The 20361-nt window shown below is 47.3% G+C and overlaps 1 protein-coding gene and 1 long non-coding RNA gene across 2 annotated transcripts in view; one reads left to right on the forward strand and one right to left on the reverse strand.

The window, feature by feature from the left end:
- The window catches only part of LOC118217372, a 44501-nt gene that overhangs the window by 20293 nt on the left and 3847 nt on the right, over positions 1–20361 (forward strand). Inside the window, exons 2-3 of the long non-coding RNA XR_004763167.1 lie at positions 18140–18268; positions 18402–18573. This is a non-coding gene — a long non-coding RNA (uncharacterized LOC118217372). The remainder of the gene's footprint in view (positions 1–18139; positions 18269–18401; positions 18574–20361) is intronic.
- LOC118217371 (protein shisa-9B-like) overlaps positions 9699–20361 on the reverse strand; it is a 52327-nt gene continuing 41664 nt past the window's right edge. The window contains exons 3-4 of the mRNA XM_035399319.1: positions 13860–14828; positions 9699–10209 (exon numbers count right to left, since the gene is read on the reverse strand). Of these exons, the coding sequence (XP_035255210.1) occupies positions 9767–10209; positions 13860–14828 (1412 nt within the window). The 3' untranslated portion in view covers positions 9699–9766. The remainder of the gene's footprint in view (positions 10210–13859; positions 14829–20361) is intronic.

The raw sequence follows: 20361 nt of genomic DNA on the forward strand, positions 1-20361 counted from the left end.
TTTATACACAGCGTCGGAGCGCAGCCTCCGGAGCACCTCCGGAACCCTCTCCGCAGCCTCGCCACGGTGATGGATGGAACCCTGCGAGCCCAGAACACTCCACTTAAAGGCCAGCGCTGTCCCCTCTAAATAACACACCTGGGGACTAATGCAGTTTTGATAAAGGGCCGACAAAAAAAAAAATAAAAGAAGAGGAGAGGCCACTTCCTCTGTGTGATGGATGAACGGCTGGGCCGGGGGCAGATTTAACCCCTGTTGCAGTGGAGGAGCCGGCACTGGAGAGCCACTAGCTGAGTGACACAGACCTCACCTGTGGGGGTGGGGGTGGGGGCGGCGGGAGGAATGCGCTGTGTTTCATCACAGATTCTTTACACACAACAGATACTCCACTCCATACTGTGAACGTGCTGTACTGTAAACAGTTCTTGCAAAAATCTTTGAAGGCTTACCGGGGACAATGCTGTGAAAATGGATGTCGTGCATTGCAGTGTAGCAGCAGCAACTCCGGTTACTGTCTGGAACCGCCTGTCGCTGAGACGCGGAGCGGACAGAAGGAATGTAGGAGCGGAGTATCTGGCGAGTCTGAATAATCGCTGGTTTTTACTTGGCCGACAGACGGAGACCTGAGGGAAGAGGGGGGTGTGGGTGGGTTTGCGGCTGAAGTTTTCCTAGCTTCCAGGAGGGGAGTTTTCCTACGGTTACCATGGGAACCACAAGTTTGTTTCATCTTTTTTCTGTCCTCTTCTTTCTCAAACAGACCTTAAAGAAGGAAGGAATACCAACAAGCTTCTGTGTATGCACATCGATGCACACATGCTTACATTTACCTGTAGCTTCAAATGACGCGTGTTCTGTACATTGGGTATGTTTCATTGTGTGGTTTATGTAATTACACAGTGTCCCCTCATCTGTGGTCCTAAGTGTACAAATACAGCACGACTACAAATATATAACAGGTTATGCTACTCAGATACAATATGCAATGTAAAGACCAAGATTTCTGTTGCAAATGACCCTTCAGTGCTGTGTGCTTAATTTATGCAGGACAGTGTAGGCCCCTCCCACTTGGGCGAGTCCACACTGCCAGAGCCACCTTCCTGGCTATGGCTGAGATCATAACGGGTCTCCCTTGGATTTCTGGGATACTGCTGCAATCTAGTTACAGTACATTTAAAAAATGACTTTCTGCAGAGGAGTATTTGTAAACCAAAAAGTAGGAAAATGATTTGTTGGCGTTTGGTGAGTGCGTGTCAAGTTGCGTACTGGCTTCTTCCAAATGCACAGGCCGTATCAAACCAGACCCTTCCTCTTTCCAGTGTCATTTGCTCTTTGCCGCAACCCCACCCCTTTTGTAAAGATCATATTGGCAACACCACTGTGAAGGATAATTTGGCTGCACCTGTGCTTTTGGGCTGGGCTCTGAGGGACACATTAGTGACTCCCATTGGTTGACTCGACAACGCCCCCCCCTTCCCCCCACTCTGGTCTGCTGAGAGTGAGGGCGATTAATCTCCATAATTAGAGCGTTTGCACCTTCGTTCCTGATCTGCCCCCCCGCCCCCCCCCCCGCCCCCCCACCCCCCATCTTAGCAGAGCTCAGCATTCTGGCAGCTTGGGGAGCCCTCTCCTTCTGGAGCCGAGTGGCCCAGCTGCCACCTAATGCGGGCCACCTGTTCCGCGCCCAGGAAGAGCCTGCCGAGAGCCGAGCCAGCAGACAGCCACTCCGGCTTAATCGGACATGACTAATCAATCACAGAGCCCCCCTCCCTCAGCGGCCTTTATTTAGAGAGCTATATAAAAAGCATCGCGCTCGCCGAGCGCCGAGTGTTCCTGTGGAGAGATTAGCTGCTCGTCGCGCAGATGGGGCGCTGATTTCTCCCCCCTAGCGGGTTAGGGGGGTGTGAGGCACGGCACTGCTCACTTATGCACCGTAGGGATTTCTCATCTTTTCTCAGAGTTAGAGAGAGAGAGAGGGGGAGAGAGAGCAGGGTGGGGGGAGAGCAAGAGAGTGAGAGATACAGAGAGAGAGAGAAAGAGAGAGGAGGGTGGGGGAGAACAAGAGAGAGACCGAGCGAGAGAGAGAGAGAGAGCAGGGAGGGGGAGAGCAAGAGAGAGAGAGGGAGAGATGATGAGATGGAAAGATACCAGTATGCAAATGTATTCATCTGTTTGTGTTCTTTTCTTGCTTAAGAGGAGTCATATTCACATAAGGGTCAGCAATATTTGCTTTTATAATATGTGTTTTTCTCGTGTCTTGCCATTTTGCTTTTTGAAATGGTTCTGGCAGCACAGCCCTTTTCACTACCATGCCAGTGAAGCTGAATTTAACAGAAAATTGAGAGATGGAGGGAGGCAAAAGCTGAGTGAGACAGTAGCATTTCCAACCAATTGCATATGTAGTAATATGGTAATATGAGGTAATTACTATGTAATTACATATGTTCCTACTAAGGGAGTACTGACTAGTTACACACATGAATAATGGCTCATTTTGAAAGGGTTTTCACCTCTGTTCATCTATAGTAACACACACTTCATTACGGTTCCTTCATTGTGGTTCCATTGTACTGACACGCTATTGTTGAGGCTCATGGCCGCTGTAATATAAAATGTGGCCAATATTTGAAGCATGACCGCAATCTCCAAGATAACTACGGCGCAGTCCTCCCATTCACTACCACAAGCGATTACCATGGTAACCAGCCAACGGAAATGCGTGGCCATTTTTCTGTAAAACCCTCGCTTTTCCTCCAGATCTCTGAAAATGACAGAGCGTTCTCAGGGCTGGGTGGAGGAAGCCAAACCAGTTTAATCAAGATCATGATTACAATCAGGTGTGTCGTTGATCCATGGGAGAGCGAGGTCAGGCCTATATAAGCCAATCAGGCAAGCTGCTTAGCAACTGGAGAGCAAAGTCAGCAACATATGATATTGCTGCAGTGAGACTCTGCAAGGCATTGCAGGCCTCCAGGACCCAAGTAGCATAGCCTTACAAGACACCTCCTGGACCAGGGTATAGCCTGTTTACACATATGCTAAGACGGGCACTTGTTACTGTATTTCAAAATCAATTAATGCATAATAGATGCTTTTGAAATAAGGAGAGAGGATTCTAATGAAATACTTGAATTGGGTCATGATTATACTTCACATATGAAGAGTCCTTATAAATCTTTAATCATTTTGTATGCAAGTGATTTTGCTTTCAAAGGGGACTCGGTTTGGGAAAATATGTATTCAACCTTCCACGTATTAACAAAACATCCATTTTGTATTTTTTCTATACCCTTATTAATCATTGCTAAGTAGCTTTCAGACCTGGATTGTTATTATTAAATGAAACAAGAACAAGGTGTGAAAAGCGTTATTGTAAACAAAAACATAAATGAGTTTGTATGAAAAAAACTGAAACCGTTGTTCCAAAACTAAACTAAAATAAAAATTATGATGAATTACCTTTTGCTTTCAATCCAGTCCTGAGTGTTTATGAGAGTGTATATTGACGTAAATAAAATATCTTCTCTTTCTTGATCCTTTCTCTGTCGATTGGTGTCGTTACTACAAGGCCCGTCCTACTCCGAACCGCTGGTGTTCTTAACACACTGGGAAGGACGTTAAAAACAGCCATTTTTGGCTAGCGTTAAATTGCAAACTGGAAGAGAAGTCCTGCTAAGGTGTACTTTGACTATAATATGCTGGTTTACAATTCCAAATGCATAGTTGTAAGTAGTGGGTTATGTGGTGTGCAAAGCAAAGGGAATATAAAGAATGACTAAAACTAAAATAAAAATGAAATATTTTGAGAAATTAAACCTGGAACACGCTGGAACTACAACTAAAATAAAACACATGCATGCGCACACACACACACACTGAAATCTAAAATTAAACTAAATTATAAAGTAGCATTCTAAAAATAGAAATTAAAATGAAATCAAAGACCTAAAATTATAATAACCTTATAATGACATCACACGTTCCAGTCACAAAAGAATCCTGTATCGCCTCAGACACCTTAAGGAACACTCACAGATGAAGACATGAGAAGAGATTGGTTTATTGTAAATAATTATTAAGAAGTGAACAAGACAACAGTGTTTAAATCCCCATTTCTTTTTTCTTTTGGAACTTGCAAATGACAAATAATGACAAGAACAGCACTTAATTTTAAAATAAACCCTTAAACAAACTGTCGACGTCACCTCCTTGGGCGATGTGCGATCGGCAGGGCATCTGTCTTCTGCCCCCATGCGTGAGAGCAGAATGGAATAGCCTGCGCGGCACTTGAGTCCAGACATGATCCCAGTGACAGCCCCAAAGCTTGGCTTCCAGCCAAGAGAGAAACGTGGACTTCTCTTACAGTTTTGTGGCAGTTGTATAGTCAATTTTCTAATAAATAAATACATAAATGGAAAAAAATTAAAAACATACCGTATCCTTTGCCAACTTTAAACACGCAAAGAAAATCCATAAAGAACGCTTGAAAATGACCAGTCATAAAATTGCATTGTGAGGTCAGCTCTCGGGGTTCTGAAGCCGGTTTGAGCTGGAATGAAGCTGTTTAGCGGCAGCGCACAGAGACGTCTAGAAAGGGTCCGCTTTTCACGAAAAGGGACGCGGCGCTCGCAGCGGTAACTCCACGCTTGTGTGTCCAAGGTGTGGCCATTGCCCCCTGCTGGGCACTGAGCAAAACAGAAAAATAAAAATAAAAAAACAATACATACATCCTAGGATAGTCTGGTGCTCCTTCTCCATAGCATCTGGAAAGGGAAGTTACAGTTTGGGCGGTTGGTTTCCTGCGATCTGATTGGTTATAACCAGTGGTAGGCAGCACTGTACTATGGAACGATGGTTGAATTTGATGGAATTTTCTCCCCTTCTCTAATTGGAGCCCCACCTGCACGAGTTTGTGATTCGTCCGGAGTAACAGACCGTCGGTATATTAGCCAATCGCGTTCCCAACATTAAGTTGATATCAGCCTGTCGACCTGGTCAAAACTGCAGTAACATAAGGCATGACAGTCTGACAACAAGACTCAACGTTCTGCAAACCTCATTCAGATGGTTTCTTTCCTTTGTTTCCCCAACTGGCCTCCATTATCCTCAGTGTGATACAGACCACGTCAAAAAGCGTTCAGCTGTCTCTGATGCACAGCAGCCTGGACCCACACAGGAAACGCCATTAGTACACAACCCCTATTTCTCTACATCTCTCTCTCTCTCTCTTCATGTCTATTTCTGTCCATCAGGCCTAAGAATGCGAGGGTGGATTAAGTCTGGAGGTGTGTTTTCAGTAAATTGGCTTTAGGATTGCATTGTGTTTGCCTTTGGCTTTAAGACCTTCAGAATTCACTTGGTAGGCACACACGTTGTTGATAGCATCCTGTTGCCGATTGCCAATCTTTGTACCTTTTTTTATTCCATTTTCTCCACTGCTTCAACTTTGATAACGCAGTGCAGCAGATGTCTCTCCCAACAAGGAACACGATTGGAAGAATTTGGCTCTGTCAAAACTTTTACAAAGCCAATATACAGCTCTGGAAAAAATTCCACATCATCAGAGAGTCCACATAAAATTTTTGGATTCACTGTTTATGGGTAACTTATGATATTCATGAACTGTTAACTACGTTTTATTTTAATTGCAAAAAATATTGTAATTCTGAACATAATATTGTCATTATTTGCAGAAAATGACAACTGGTCAAAATACTAGAAATCCACAGTGCTGTTGTACATTGAATCATGCAAAATAGGCAATACTATGCCCATAAATAAATAAATAAACAAATAAATAAATAAATATAACAATGTCTTTGCTTAGGCAGGGTTTAATCAATATTTGGTCGAGTAACCCCGATTCTTTCGGGGTGGGGTCTTCATTTTTTTCAGAGCTGTATGCTTAAAAGTGGGAAAAGCACCAATCACCAATAAGTCGAATAAGCATTTTGCCGGAAAATCTTATTGTCATCAAAATCACACCCTATAGCTTACATGTTCTGTTTATCAGTCCATTTCATAAGCAATCGTAATTAGCAATAGCTACAACTTTCAGTACATGCCAGTCACTTGACTAAAATATCGCTACTGTTGTGTTGGCTCAAATTAAACACTTTCCATTGTGTTCCTACCTCCATTTTTGTCTGCCATGTGGCACCAACAATTGAGTGGTGTGCCACAAGGACCAACGTAGGCCAAACAAACTGCCCCAGTGCTTCAGTGCCTTTCCCTCGGTCGTTCTGCCTGTATTTGCCAGGGGTGCTGGGACTCGCAAACGCTCGGGCAGGAGGGGGTGGGTAGGGCGCCCCCCTGCTGGAGATGATCTGTCTAACAGCCCAGTGGAGCTGGGCTGGGACAATTGACACGTCAAATCTTTAATCTGATTGGTTATCATGCCGTGTTCCTCCTCCTCCTGGTCTCTCTGCCAGCTTGCCTCGCATCGCCAAATATCCCAGCATGCCTTAAGGACGCGAAGAATCGGCTCTCATTGAAAATGGAGGCGTTTAAAGTTCGCTTCTCATTGGAGGATGTGTGGCTTTACCCAAACCCTTGCTATCGGCTCTTCAGCCACAGAGCGTTCCATTTCTCCATTTTTTCCTCTCACCGTGATGCTAAATATACCACGGGACGTGGAGATGCAGGCAGACATAGACCTCCACCGTCATAATTCAACACACAAGCTGTAGACCCCTTTTACTCAAAGCACAGCCTTCTAGGTCCAAGAACTGCTGGTTTTCCACCCTCCCTTTACCTGGGAGTCTGGTGTGAATACAGTCTTGCCAATCAGTAGCACTAATTGTTCAGTTAATTACCTGGTAGAAAAGAAAACCAGAGCCAGATTTGGATTTTTTGGTGCAGATTTGAGTTTCCATGCTCTAGACCACAGGGGCATAGAAAACTTGGATTGGTGAATGGCCTATTCCCCTCAGTCTTCATTTTTAAGTTCATATATAACTCAATATATATCTCAATAATTGTTTTGTTCACTGGAGTCTCTTTTGTAGAATTGCTAGAGATGGAAAAGATAAGCATTTTTTAAAACTGCGGCTAGTTTCCTTTTGGCCTTGCGGAATGGTTTGCAGGAACTTCAAAAGATCAACAGTAATGGTGTTATTGCCATTAACGACCGAGTCTCTGTGTTGCAGTGACTAAACTCTTCAAATAAGCATCTCAGTGAAGAAATGAACACAGACCTCACCTCCCACCCCCCCCTCCAAGAAAGGGTTCCTTTGGAAAAACTGTAACTTGGCACACCCTTATAAAAAGTAATACAATGCAACGTATAAATGCCAAAGTCCAAGGAATACAGTCTACATATACATCAGGATATAATAAGTATATTACAGATATCAGTTATCACCACTTTCATGTATGCAATTGTATGCATATGTCCTAGAAGACACTGCACAATGACATGTTTTGGAAATATATCGTACAATATATGCAAAATAACTGCATGAAAATAGAAATAATTGATATATTTTGTAATATGTACTTTTTATTTGGCATAGTTTGAAATATGCATTTCTGATATGTATTCCTATATTGTTTTCTGTTTTGGATTCGATTTTTTTTCCTCTATATATTGACAGTTGACATATATTGCTTTTTCAAGAGAGAATGTACAGATTGCATACATAATACGTCAATAAATATTCTTATTATGGAATAATTTAGAAAACGCGACTAGTCTGATGGTGTAATGTTCTTGAAAAGCAACCCTGGGCTTCACATGATATCTGTCATGTAAGACCAGAGGAAAAATCTCTACCAGCAAATATTCAACTCCTGTATACAAAACAGTTCTGCGCTAGCAATCTTCCCTTCATAAATATTCATCGCTCAGCAGCAAATTGGAAAATGTAATTGGCTTTATCACATAAGCAGTAACAGTTGTCAGCAAATAAGAGCGCTTCTAGCCTCAACAGTGACAGCGTCGTAGCTTAACATCCACCCAGTAAAACAGAACACCTGTTACTTACCCCGAGATGCACCAATCGTTAAGCACAGAAAAATCATGTGACTGTCTAGCGCAGTGATCCAGCCAATCACACTTTGCTGTGTGCTGTGTGAGCGGATGCTGCAGCCTGCCTGCCTTGGCTTGCAGGCTGAAGTCTGAGGGAAACCCGCTTGCTTTAAGACGGACGGAAAAAAACGTTCAGGAGGAGCCTCTCCCATTGCCTTTCAGTGCCACAGCGTCCACTTTCTCACTCCCTCCCTCTCTCTCTCTCTATTCTGTTGTTCTTAAAAGTTGTATCCCATGGAAAGAATTAAACAAAGAAGAAAGTAAGAGTAAAAGAAAGACATAACCAGACAGACTCAGCTGAAGAAGCCCCGCCCAGTCCTGTCGGATCTGAGGGGGCACGCTCAGCGAAAGATGCTCCGTTAAAAGGTCCATTTTTTTTTTTGTTGTTTTTTTGTTTGTTTGTTTTTTTTTTAACAATTCGGCGGCTGTGTCCCGTGCGTTTGTCTCTCAGACGCGACTTGGCAGTAAACTCTGAAGAATAGGAAAGAAGGCACAGGCCCTGAAGTAGTCCCTCCAAAGTCTGCCCATCGACCCGCCGGACGGGGGGAAGGGGGTGCGAATGGAGTCGCGCGCTGATGATGCGTCTCTCGCTGTTTCTCCCCGGCTCGGGTGGATGACATCAGCACTGTTCTCTGTACCAGAGTCTCAGTTACGGAATGGCAGCGTCGGAGGAGTCAGGCCGGGGGGGGGGGGAAGGCAGTCGGGGAAAAGGTAGAAACGCTGCGTTTCTGTTGACAGTGTAGGAAAAGTCCATGTTTTGCCCCATAGAGATTTACTGAAATTTTTTTGCATGACTGTCTCCCCCCCACCAGGATTCTTTCCCACAGTTGGGGCAGGAGTGTACAGAAACATTCTGTCTGTTTGGATGGTGGTCGTAATCTCATCATTTATTAACATTCCATTTCATGACTCGTCGTGAATCCAAGCTGCGATGATCGTCTTTAAGACTGACCTCTGCCACCCCCATTTCCACTGTCACGCACAGATGCCTCAGGGGAATGGTTTGGCACTCTAACCTCTCGATCAACCAAAAAAATCTTTCTCCGTATACTCCCCTTCTCTATCTGTTTCCCTCTGTCTTTCATTCTCATTCCCTCTCTCATGCTCACTCTCTCCCTCACTCTCCTGCTCTCTCCATTTATCTGTTGTTGTCTACCTATTTCTCTGTTTCCCTCCCTCTCTTCCTTGCTTTCTCTGCCCATCCAGTTATCTTGCTCCCTCCCTCCTCCTCTCCTTCCCACCCTCTCTCGCATTCTCCCTCCCACATTGTCTCTCTCCCTCTTTCAATCACTCTCCATCCCTCCTCTTCCTCTCTCTCCCTCTCTCTCACTCTCCTTCCCTCCTCTACTCTCTCTGTCTCTCTCTCCCCTCTCTCTCTCTCTCTCTTACCCCTCCCTCATTGTCTCTCTCCCTCCCTCAATCACTCTCCATCCCTCCTCTTCCTCTCTCTCCCTCTCTCTCACTCTCCTTCCCTCCTCTACTCTCTCTGTCTCTCTCTCCCCTCTCTCTCTCTCTCACCCCTCCCTCATTGTCTCTCTCACTCTCAATCACTCTCCTTCCCTCCTCTCTCTCTCTCCCTCTCCCTCCGTTTCTCCCACTCCCTCATCCTCTCCTTCACACCCACTCTCGCATGCTCCCTCCCTCATTGTCCCTCTCCCATTCTCTCTCACTCTCCTTCCCTCCTCTCTCTCACTCCCCCCTCTCCCTCTCCCTCTCCCTCCCTCCCTGTCCCTCTCTGGGTCACACGGTCACTTCAGTCTTGCTGTTGGTGATGAAGTAGGGCTGCGGGGGGAGGAAGTGCTGGCTCTGGGCCGAGCGGAGCTGGTTGTGCTCCAGGCCGTAGTGTCTCTTAGCCCCGTAGTTGTGCCGGCGGCCCAGGGTCTCGGACCCGCCCCAGCCCTTCACCACGGTGGGGCTGGCGATGGTGTTGGAGGCGTAGGCCAGCGGGTGGGGCCCGTGGGTCCCGTGGGCCCCGTGGGTTCCGTGGGTCCCGTGCGCTCGGCTGCCGGACTTGGCCCTGTGGCCGTTCTGCTTGCCGCACGACATCTCCGAACTGTAGGGGGCGCCGCCGCCGCCACCGCCGCCGTGGTCCAAACGCACGGGGTGCAAAGGCAGGCTGCCTTTCACTGCGAAATCCACCATCTGCCGACGGCTGGAGAAGTAGCTCTCGCTGGCCTTTTCCGCTGTGGACACACACACACACACACACACACAGACAGATACAGAAAGTGCAAACAAAATTAGTAATTGCATCAATTTTGAAACTTAAAAATGCTCAAAGCATATATCACATGGCTTTGTTCTCATTCAGTTTTCCCAGTTTGGCTCTGGTGCAATTACAGCGTTGTGTGTGCGTGTGCGTGTGCGTGTGCGTGTGCGTGTGCGTGTGCGTGTGCGTGTGCGTGTGCGTGATCAGTCTTGCAAACAAAATCTCCTATGCACCATCTTTTCTTGCACGAAGTAGCATTTTTCAGTTTGAGCTCAATGTGAGCAATAAAACATTATCTTCGTTGATGTTTTTCTTGAAAAGCATAATAAAAATAAATTCATTTCGGGAGAGGGAATAATTAGAAATCAAAGGGGTGAAAGTCTAGCGCTGTATGTGCATGCTTCTTATAATTTATTTCTACAGCCCTGGAATCCCATTAAGTCTAGCTGCAGAGCACTTTGTTTTTTTCCCCCTGACTTTGGTTATCAAATTAAAGCAAGTACTGCTCTTGTTTTTTTTTCTGTTCAAGCCCCAGCATTTTTAATGCACTGCAGCAACCGCCAAACTCTGGCCTTGTCCTCGCGCTCTCTCGCGTGTCGCAGGCGCGTTGCTGATCCCAGCCTGCGGGCGCACTGCAGAAGCGAGGGCATCTCAGAGCACCTCAGGGCTAGCGACCTCAGAGCTAGCGACCTCAGCCTGCCCAGAAGCTTCGTCCGAAGCCGCTCTCGAGGGCTTTTTGGGGTTGGACCTGTGCCTCCGTCGCAGTCTCCAGGGGCCTCTGTTTAATATTCGTCCCCTCGCCTTCGCGGGTTACCCGCGGAACGGCGCCGCGGTGCATCGCTAACCGAGAGAACTCCGCGGCTTCCGTCTCCCGGGGAACGCGCGTCCCCGCAGGTTGACAGCTGTCATCCGACTGCTCGCGCTTGATGGGCCTGACTTTGAAGGCGGATTTAATTGACTTAGGCAGAAGCGTGAAAGTCAGCGGTTTGATCCCGAGCAAGACGCTATCAAAATCTCACCGGCTAATTTATTCAGTTCCCCCGTCGGGTGCAGGGTTTACGGAGTCCCTGCGGTCTCCTGCTTTGTTTACGCGCTGATTCATGCTCACGTGTGAAATCCCTCTCGGGCGTCTCCCTCGTTTAGTGTTAGATAGCTCGTCGTTTTGAACTCTTGAAGATAAATTTTAACGCGTTTAGGAGTTTAGCCTCACTATGAATCTTATTAATTGCTCCTCGTATTTGTAGGTAGCGCGTGAGACTGAGAGTGACTGACGGATCTGTTGAAGAAAGAAAAGAGCGCACGTTGTCAACAACAACAGTTTCTCAAGCGGCACACTGTAACGCTGCCGCACAGAGGCAGTACGACAAAGAGGAATTAAAACGATTTTGTATCGGAAGTAGCCGACCTGAACAGACGTCGTATTCGGGGGGAGAGTCGCCATTGTTGTCATCTTCAACAAATACCGGAACAAGAATACATATGGTCTTACTTCTCTCTTCTTTTGTGTGAATGACATTAAAATAATTGGTTCCGTGCTCGCGACCCAGGCGGGCGGGGAGGGGGCGGGGGGGCGGGGTCCAAACAGCCCGCGGCTGATGTTGGGGCTTCTCTCCGTCATTAGCTGGCTGTTTCTGCGCATCGACGTCCGGGAGGAAATCCAATACAGTGACCTTCCGGAATCGTTTAGGGACTGAAGATGGGCCAATTGATCGGCGGTTTGGGCCTTATCAGTGCCCGGGCTTCGCGCCCATCCCTCTCTGGGAATTTGGAGGTGAGGCAATTAAAACAGAAAAATTCTCCAGTAAATAACACTAACTCCCCGGGCGCACGGGGTCGCGTTGTTGTCCCGTTCTCCGCGCGTCAGAACTCCGTCAGAAGGGTAAGCGTTTAAGGCAGCCTACAAGGCTAAATCGTAGCTGTAATCTAATGTTATTTTGCAAACCCCCGACGAAAAAAAGAATTAATTAAAATGGCATTGTTTTGTTCGTCCCTGTTTGTTTTTTTGCAGTATTGTTTGCTTTCTAGGCGCTTTCGTTCGGCAGAACTTCCATCCAGCAGTTTAGTATCGGTGCTGAGCATCATGGGAAATAAGCTCTGTTCTCGGGTGTGCGGCAGCAGGGCTGCTGAAATCTGGAAGCTTAGTTTCTGTAAGCGTACCTTAGGCACTCAGGCCATGAGAATACAAATGCCTGTCAGGTTTTTTCCCTTTACAGTCACAAGCAAGTAAAAGGTGTGGATTGAGGAGGTTTTTCATGTCTTTTGTGGTGTCTGGTGCTGCCGCAGATGGAAAGAGACTCGGCGAGGTCTGCGGGATGTGAGCCGAGCGCGTTTTCGCGAGCTCTCTGGGTGGGCGTGCCCGGTGGTTTAGACGCGACTGTCGTTCGACAGGTCTCTGGCACGCATCGTCTGACAGGAGGCAGCTTCGCGCCGTTGGACGTTTGACGAGATGATCCAGCAGCGACCTGAATTGGCAGATTCCCCCCCCCCCCCCCCCCCCCCCCCCCCCCCCAACCTCAGGCTTTCGCACTGTTTTGCCATCCATGGAGGGGAGGGGGACGGGGGAGGGTGCAGAGGGTCCAGCAGAGAGTGGAAAGGAAGTGAGAGGGAGTTGTTGTTAGCTCGCTGGCGCGCGCGTGATCGCCTCTTCATCCGCGCCAAACCGGTTTGCTCCGGTATTCCCTGGACCACCTGGGGTTGCCACGGATGCCGTAGACTAACCAGGTGGCCCCGCTCCTTCAATCCCCTCTGCTTCCGAACCGCACGAGACGTCCTCGGGCCTGCCCCTTCGTGAATATTAATGAGATTCGTGAAAGCGGAATGTTTCGGCTTCTGCGGGAGGGCGTTTAGAACACAGAGCTGGGTATCTGGTTGGTCTCTGGAGTCTGCGGCTCAGGGCAGGTTTGGCACCTGTGGCAGCGTGCTTTCCGCTTTCAGCAGGGGCAGGATTCGCGGTTTCACCAAGAACATAATCGGCAATTATGCCTGGAGGGGTGTCGCTCAGGGGGGAATGCAGCCCTCCGTTGGGAACGGCAGTTGAAATGCATGCTCTTGCATTCACCCCTCCCCCCCCCCCCCCCAGCTGGAAAAGGAACATGCTGGAACTTGGCGTAATCAGCCCCCCCCCTCCCACGCTTCAATTGTAATAAGACCCCTGCACTTCAGTGAATGGCACTTACTTTTATTTATTTTTCTGTTCCTGTTATTCTTTTGACAGCCAAACCCACATCTCTCTGTGTGGCCAGCTCTATTCACAAGCTCCTAATGAATAAAAGCTAAAATATATATATATATTTTTTTTTGAGGGGGGGGGGTATACTGGTAATTACAGTCAGTGGAATGATTTCCATGGCTCACGTGTTGGCCACGTGTCGTCTGTGATGCGTGATGGAGAGAAGAAACAGTTTTAACTACTCATAGCCTGTGTGGATTTCCTTAACTATGAATTTGGGGGTATTCTGTCTGGCTGTCTCTAAATGGGATTGCCATGCATGGCTAACATCTCTATCGAGCCCTTGACAGTGTTAAAAAAACACTGTCAAGGGCTTTTACAATAAAAAACACGAGACAGACAAGACAGACAGACACACACACACACTCTCTGAGAGAGCAGGGCGAGGGTCTTACCAACAGCCTTGAGAGAGGCATATTTGCTGCTCACGTCCTTAGCCGACTGGTGGTGGTCGTAGTTGTGGCTAAGCTGGCCCAGGGTGTGGTAGGCTTGGGTTATGGGCGTGGCAATGGGCGTGGCAATTGGTTGGGGTAGGGTGTGTGCCATCGGTTGGGGCAGAGTTCGGGCCGATGGCTGGGGGAGGGTGTGCACCAGCGATTGAGTCATTTTTTGGCCTGGAGTATGACCTAAGGTGTGGGACATGGAGTGGGATATATTTGGGCCCATGGTGTGTGATGTATTTTGGCCCATTGAGTGGGATATGTTTGAGCCCATGGTGTGTGATGTATTTTGGCCTATTGAATGAGATATGTTTGAGCCCATAGTGTGTGGTGTACTTTGGCCCATTGAGTGAGTCAGGTTTTGGCCCATAGCATGGCCCATGGAGTGAGATATATTTGGGCCCATGGTGTGTGACATATTGTGTCCCATGGTGTGACCCATTGAGTGGGACATATTTTGACCCATATTGTGTCCCATGGTGTGGCCCATTGAGTGGGATATATTTTGACCCATATTTTGGCCCATATTTTGACCCATGGAGTGAGCCATGGAGTGACCCATATTTTGGCCAATATTTTGGCCCATGGAGTGAGCCATGCTTTGGCCTATATTTTGGCCCATGACATGACCCATATTCTGGCCCATATTTTGGCCCATGGTGTGTCCCATGGGATGGGACATACTTTGACCCATGCTGTGGTGCATACCTTGGCCCATGGTGTGGGGCATATTTTGGGCCATAGTGTGGCCCATGGTGTTGGACATATTCTGACCCATGGAGTGAGCCATGGTTTGGCCCATGGTCTGGTTCATGGGTTGACCGATATTTTGGTTCATGTTTTGACCCATAGTTTGTCCCATTGTGGGCACCAGGGAAGGGGTGGGGCCCATGGATGCGCCTGTGCTGTTCATCTGGGGGCCCTCTGTGTGAGAGAGAAAGAGACAGAGGGGGGGGGGGGGAGGAGGAGGAGGGAGAGGGAGAGAAGAACACCATTAGTGAGGAAAATTCAGTATTAGCAGTTCTGAAACCTATAAAGAAACACAACATTTGGAAAACTACGATTGTTGAGATTGGGCACCTCACAGGGGAGCTGTTGGCCATTTCCTGGTTGGCATCTGAGTGATCAGGGTCAAATGCTGTTATGCCCAAACACGGTTAACTCTCCTCTCCACGGTCATTATGACCGCTGCGCTTCATCTGTCCTCTCGAAAGACTCTGACCTTGTGGAGCAGCACACGTCCCACTATTATAACTGAATTACATTTTAAAGAAGGGTCGCTCGTCTTTCTGGAGGAAAGGTTCTGGCTGGATGTGCAGAGAATTTTAAACGCCAGCCTTGCTAGGGTCATTGACTCAGCGAAACCTTTCCCCATTTATGATCATTTCAAATTTCAGTTACAAGTGCAAGTTAAATGAAAATCACCAGCTTAGGGTACCATAAACTCTTTCCAAAGAACAGTTTCAAGGTGTTCTTTAAGGGCAGTTTCAGGACCTTCACAAATAACACAAATTGCATGAAAGGAATTAACTGCAACTCACAATGGCTACATGTGTTAATATTCTAAAATAAATTGTTCTGCCCCCCTGACCCCAAGCTGAAATGTAAGGTGAACAGTAATATTCTTTTTGATGCACAATTAATTCTGAAAATCAGATATGCAAACTAAACTTATGTGAAGATTTTCCAACTGTTGATTTTAATTATCAACAGTAGATATTTTCTCATTGGGATGGTTATCTTGATTATGATCATTTGTTATAAAAAAACTTAAGCATTATTAAACCTATGGCTGTCAATCCAGATATCATGTATTTATAAAATGTGTAATTTCATTCAAAGAGACATTCAACAAGAACGTTTTTGCTCTTGCAAGGTCTCATTAGACTAAATATGCAAATAGAAGGCAGTTGTGCTCTCTGATGCTTGAAAATAGGGAAGGTTTCCGCAGCAATAGAGGGGTGTTGCACTTGTTTAATGACATTTTCTCATTTTCTCTTTTTAAGGGGAAAAGCTGTGTGTTATTTACAAAGCACTTAGTGGAGAACAGCTCTGCCAGACCGTCGGTGCATTGTGCTGCACACATTCTCTTTCTTGTGAAAGAGCTCCTATCTGGCAACCCTGTCTGCTCCCCAGTGACATGTTCATAGACATTTAGTAATTCTGGAATATGAATAGAGTATTTTTTTTTAATGATGGACTGTATGCATGCTTTATTGAGCACTAATAAAGCAGTAATAATGCAGAATAAAGCATTACCATTTTGTCAGTGAGCTATTGTGGTCGGTGAAGCATGGAGTCATGTGACAGTCTCATAATTCTCTTCTTTGGACCTGAATGTAAATTATATCTAACCACCCCCCCCCCCCCCCCGCCCCCCAGTCTGAAAGGATATTAAATGAAACGGAAAATGAAGAGATGATTTAAGACAGTGCTAGTTAGGGTGCCGAAATGAGCCAAAGATAGGTCAAGAGGTGCTGTTATAGTAGGAATAAAACAGCCATCACAGTTGACAATGAAGAACTAGAAGAGGTGCCTGACTTCCTCTCCCTTGAAAGCCCTACAGCAAATGGAGACATTTCTAAGTGACGTGAACTACAAAATCAACTAAGCAAAATAGACCATTTGTGATTTTGAGAAACATCTGTCGAGCAAAGCACATCGACTTCAGGCTAAAAATGTACTATAAGTGCCCTAGCAACATACACAATTGTATCTGTGCAGGCTACACTCGCCAGAGGCACATCCGCGTCTGCCAAGATAGACAGCAATCCGTATACAGCCACACTATTTGCATTTGCAGATACTATTGGTCATTTGCAGTCTGCTTCTGTGTAAAACCGTTAGCACAGAGGAAAGGTTAAAACATTATTTTGGAGTCAGATAACGGAGATATCGTTAAATGAATCCCATTCCAGTAGGACCGGGTAAGACTACACGCATTCTTTTGCCTCTCAGACACTTCTGCTGTTTTGTGTATCCGAGGTTGTTTCTTACAGAGTCAGTCAGCAGGTTTCTGTTTACAGGGCGAAGGAGTAGCTTCTGAGCCATATTTGGAAAAAAAAAACACTCGCGATCACATCAAGAGCTCGATACGCGTATTCAAGAACTATGAGCAAAGGAATCGGGTGTGATTCGGATCACGTACGAAGCGGCGCTGGAACCTGCTGCAGGGGAGGAGGGTGGCGTGGCGGGGCCACCGGGTCAGAGCGAATTCACTGGGACGCGAAGCACAGACGCAAGACTAATCAAATCAAACGAAGGCCGCGGAAAATAGATTTAGATTTATCAATTTATTTTTGACCGGTTGAATCTGTTCATTTTTTTTCTCGTGACGTCTGGCCGTGTGATCACCGATCAGGCCCGTCCCGTGGCCGCCGCGGCGTCCGCCTCCCGTTTCGGGAAGAGAGCCGATGGGCACGCCCTCTCCGCTGCCGGTCGCCGCCTCTCTCCGCGCCGCGGTTCGTCGGCTGAGCTGCGCGGTTGCTGTGTCGTGCCGAACTGCCTCGGTTGACCCGAGGAGGTCGCCGACGAGCGGTGAGACGGGTACGGTCATCCCGACTGAAACCCACCCTCCCTGTAGGCTCTACGGCCAGTGGAGCGCACCCAGCCTGTGGGATGTAGGCACACACCAGTAAATAATGTCCGAGCGGGATGAGCCTCCCAGCAGCTCTCTGATTGGATATTGAGATGTACAGTTAGCAGTCCTGTGTTTTGGTTGGTTGATGAGACCCAGCACTGCACTGGTGCGCATTTGAATGGTTCTGTAGTCCCAACAGCAGTGCATTCGATTGGTTTTTGAGACCTAACCCTTGTATTTCATTGTTTTCTTTTCTTTTAAACAGCCCCTGCCCACCCCAACCACCCAGACCAACACACACACGCAGACATGCTCACACATACACCAATCTTGCACTGAACCCTTTCACAAAAAGCCTTGCCTTGTTGTTTTTACTAAAACACTGAGAGCAGGTGACCCCTCTCAATGCACTGAGCTGGCAAAGGGAAGGGGGAAGGAGGGTGGCAGGGGGCAGGAGCGGAACACCGCAAACCTAAAAGTGCCCTTCCCCGCTTGCTGGGTCCTTATTAACCAGGAGCATGTGTGCTGTGTAACTGACGTGAAGCACCTGTTAAGAAAATGAATGGGAATACTAATGGTCCTCTCTCCTGAGATTAAAGTAACACTGATAATTGAATGAGAGCCGAGAATGAGATTGTGTAATTATCATTTTCAGTCCTCGTACCCTGGAGATCAGGCTCTGGAGCTGGGGAGATTTGTCGTCGCCAGGGCAACAGCTGGAGCACGTCTCTCTGTGAAACAGACCCGCCAGACACTCTGGCCAATGGCTGACATCTGAACGATGGTGTGTGTTGAGTGGGGTGGGGTGGAGGGTGGTGGTGGGGGGGGGGCTCACTAAAACTGATTCACAGTTGCTTTAAAGGGCACTTAGGGCTGTTCTGAAAAACTGTAGCAGCTTGAGCTATATATGTCCCCAGGCATGGAGCTGCCAAGCAAGCACGTATCCTGGATTTCATCCTGCTATAGCCCAAGACGCTGAGCTTTTGAGGGTGTGGAGCACAAACCTCAACTGAACAAGCCTACATGGACACTCAGAAACCAAAAACACTAGTCTCACTGAATATTCTCCTGCTTATTGTACATTCTTGGGTAAGTTTCCTCCTGCAAAGAATTCAGGCACGATTTCTTGCTCTTACCTTACCTGCTCTGATGCTCTTACCTTACCTTCTCTGATCTGCTTACCTTACCTGCTCTGATGCTCTTACCTTACCTTCTCTGATCTGCTTACCTTACCTGCTCTGATGCTCTTACCTTACCTGCTCTGATCTGCTTACCTTACCTGCTCTGATGCTCTTACGTTACCCAATTTGATGCTCTTACCTTACCTGCTCTGATGCGCTTACCGTACCTGCTCTGATGCTCTTACTTTACCTGCTCTGATGCTCTTACATTATCCAAATTGATGCTCTTACCTTACCTGCTCTGATGCGCTTACCTTACTTGCTCTGATGCTCTTACCTTACCAGCTCTGATGCTCTTACCTTACCAGCTCTGATGCGCTTACATTACCTGCTCTAATGCTCTTACCTTACCTGCTCTGATGCGCTTACCTTACCAGCTCTGATGCGCTTACTTTACCTACTCTGATGCGCTTACATTACCTGCTCTGATGCACTTACCTTACCTGCTCTGATGCACTTACTTTACCTACTCTGATGCATTTACCTTACCTGCTCTGATGCTCTTACCTTACCTGCTTACCTGCTAATTTTTCAAAATTATTATTAATATTATTTAGCATAGCAGTGGATCAAAGAGTGTATGACCTGTAAAGCCGAAGGACAAAATACAGGAGCAGGGCTCCCATGCATCCCGGAAAACCTGGAATTATTCAGAGTTTTCCCATCATGGGAAAAAAAAAAGTCATGGACAATGAGAGAACTGGCTAAATGAATTAGTTGGGCTGGATAATATTTTGAGTGTATTACAGGCCAAAACGCTGGTCTATACAGAGAAAATGCAGAGGTGAGTGTGTGGCGTGTGTGTGTGTAACCTGTGGCTGTAATTCTGACGGATGAGGTGGCCAGACGGACTGAGGCATTAGAATCCCGGGCAGAATGGGCTCTGGCAGTGACAACGGTGAGCGCCAGGTTGACACAAATTGACTTAATTTGAAGGCCGGCCTCGGACGGGCGACGGCACGTCGTCGGGGAGGGAGGCATCAGCCGTCCTCCGGAAATGTCACCCCTGCTTTTGTTCCCTCTCCTTCTCCTCTGGCAGCTCCATTCAGCTTTTTACTTCGGGTTTTTTTTTGGCGGATGATGGCGGTGTAATAAACATGCCAGCCCTGGTTACTGCCGCTCCCCGAGTTTGAATCCGCCCGACCTGTCTCCCTGACAGCTGCTTTGCACCGGCCCTGAAAAGCCATCTTCTGCTCGGAGGCTTTGCGAGAACGCGACAGCGAGCGGGAAGGCGATGGAGCCTGACTGCCACTGGGGGCCTGAGGAGCCGGTGGTGGGCGGGGGGGGAGGGGGGGATTGGGGCGCTCTTCTGCATTAAATGATTCCATTCTCCCTCGAGACTTCCTGCCCTGTGATCTCACAAGCTTTTCTGGAACCCCTTGGGTGTCTTTGTCAGGAATCAGAGCGTTGGGGAAAGCATGATCCATGGCGAAACATCAGCTGAGAGCTCCAAATTTATTTTCCTCTGAATAGCCATTGTAGGTTTTCACTGATATATATCTGATAGCTTAAAAGCAGCCTGTAAAATATAAGAATATTGCTAAAACAGGGTAGAAACCTCTGCCTTGCTCCTGTCCTCTCCAGGTCTTATGTGCTGTCAGTGTTTACCAGCATTGCATCATTTTCAGAGAAGTGTGACAGAGCCTTAATGAAGGTATTGAGGTTAACTGGCTCCATCGCCCCCCCTCTGTGTGCT

This window comes from Anguilla anguilla, chromosome 17, assembly GCF_013347855.1.
Source record: "Anguilla anguilla isolate fAngAng1 chromosome 17, fAngAng1.pri, whole genome shotgun sequence".
Taxonomy (NCBI): Eukaryota; Metazoa; Chordata; class Actinopteri; order Anguilliformes; family Anguillidae; genus Anguilla; species Anguilla anguilla.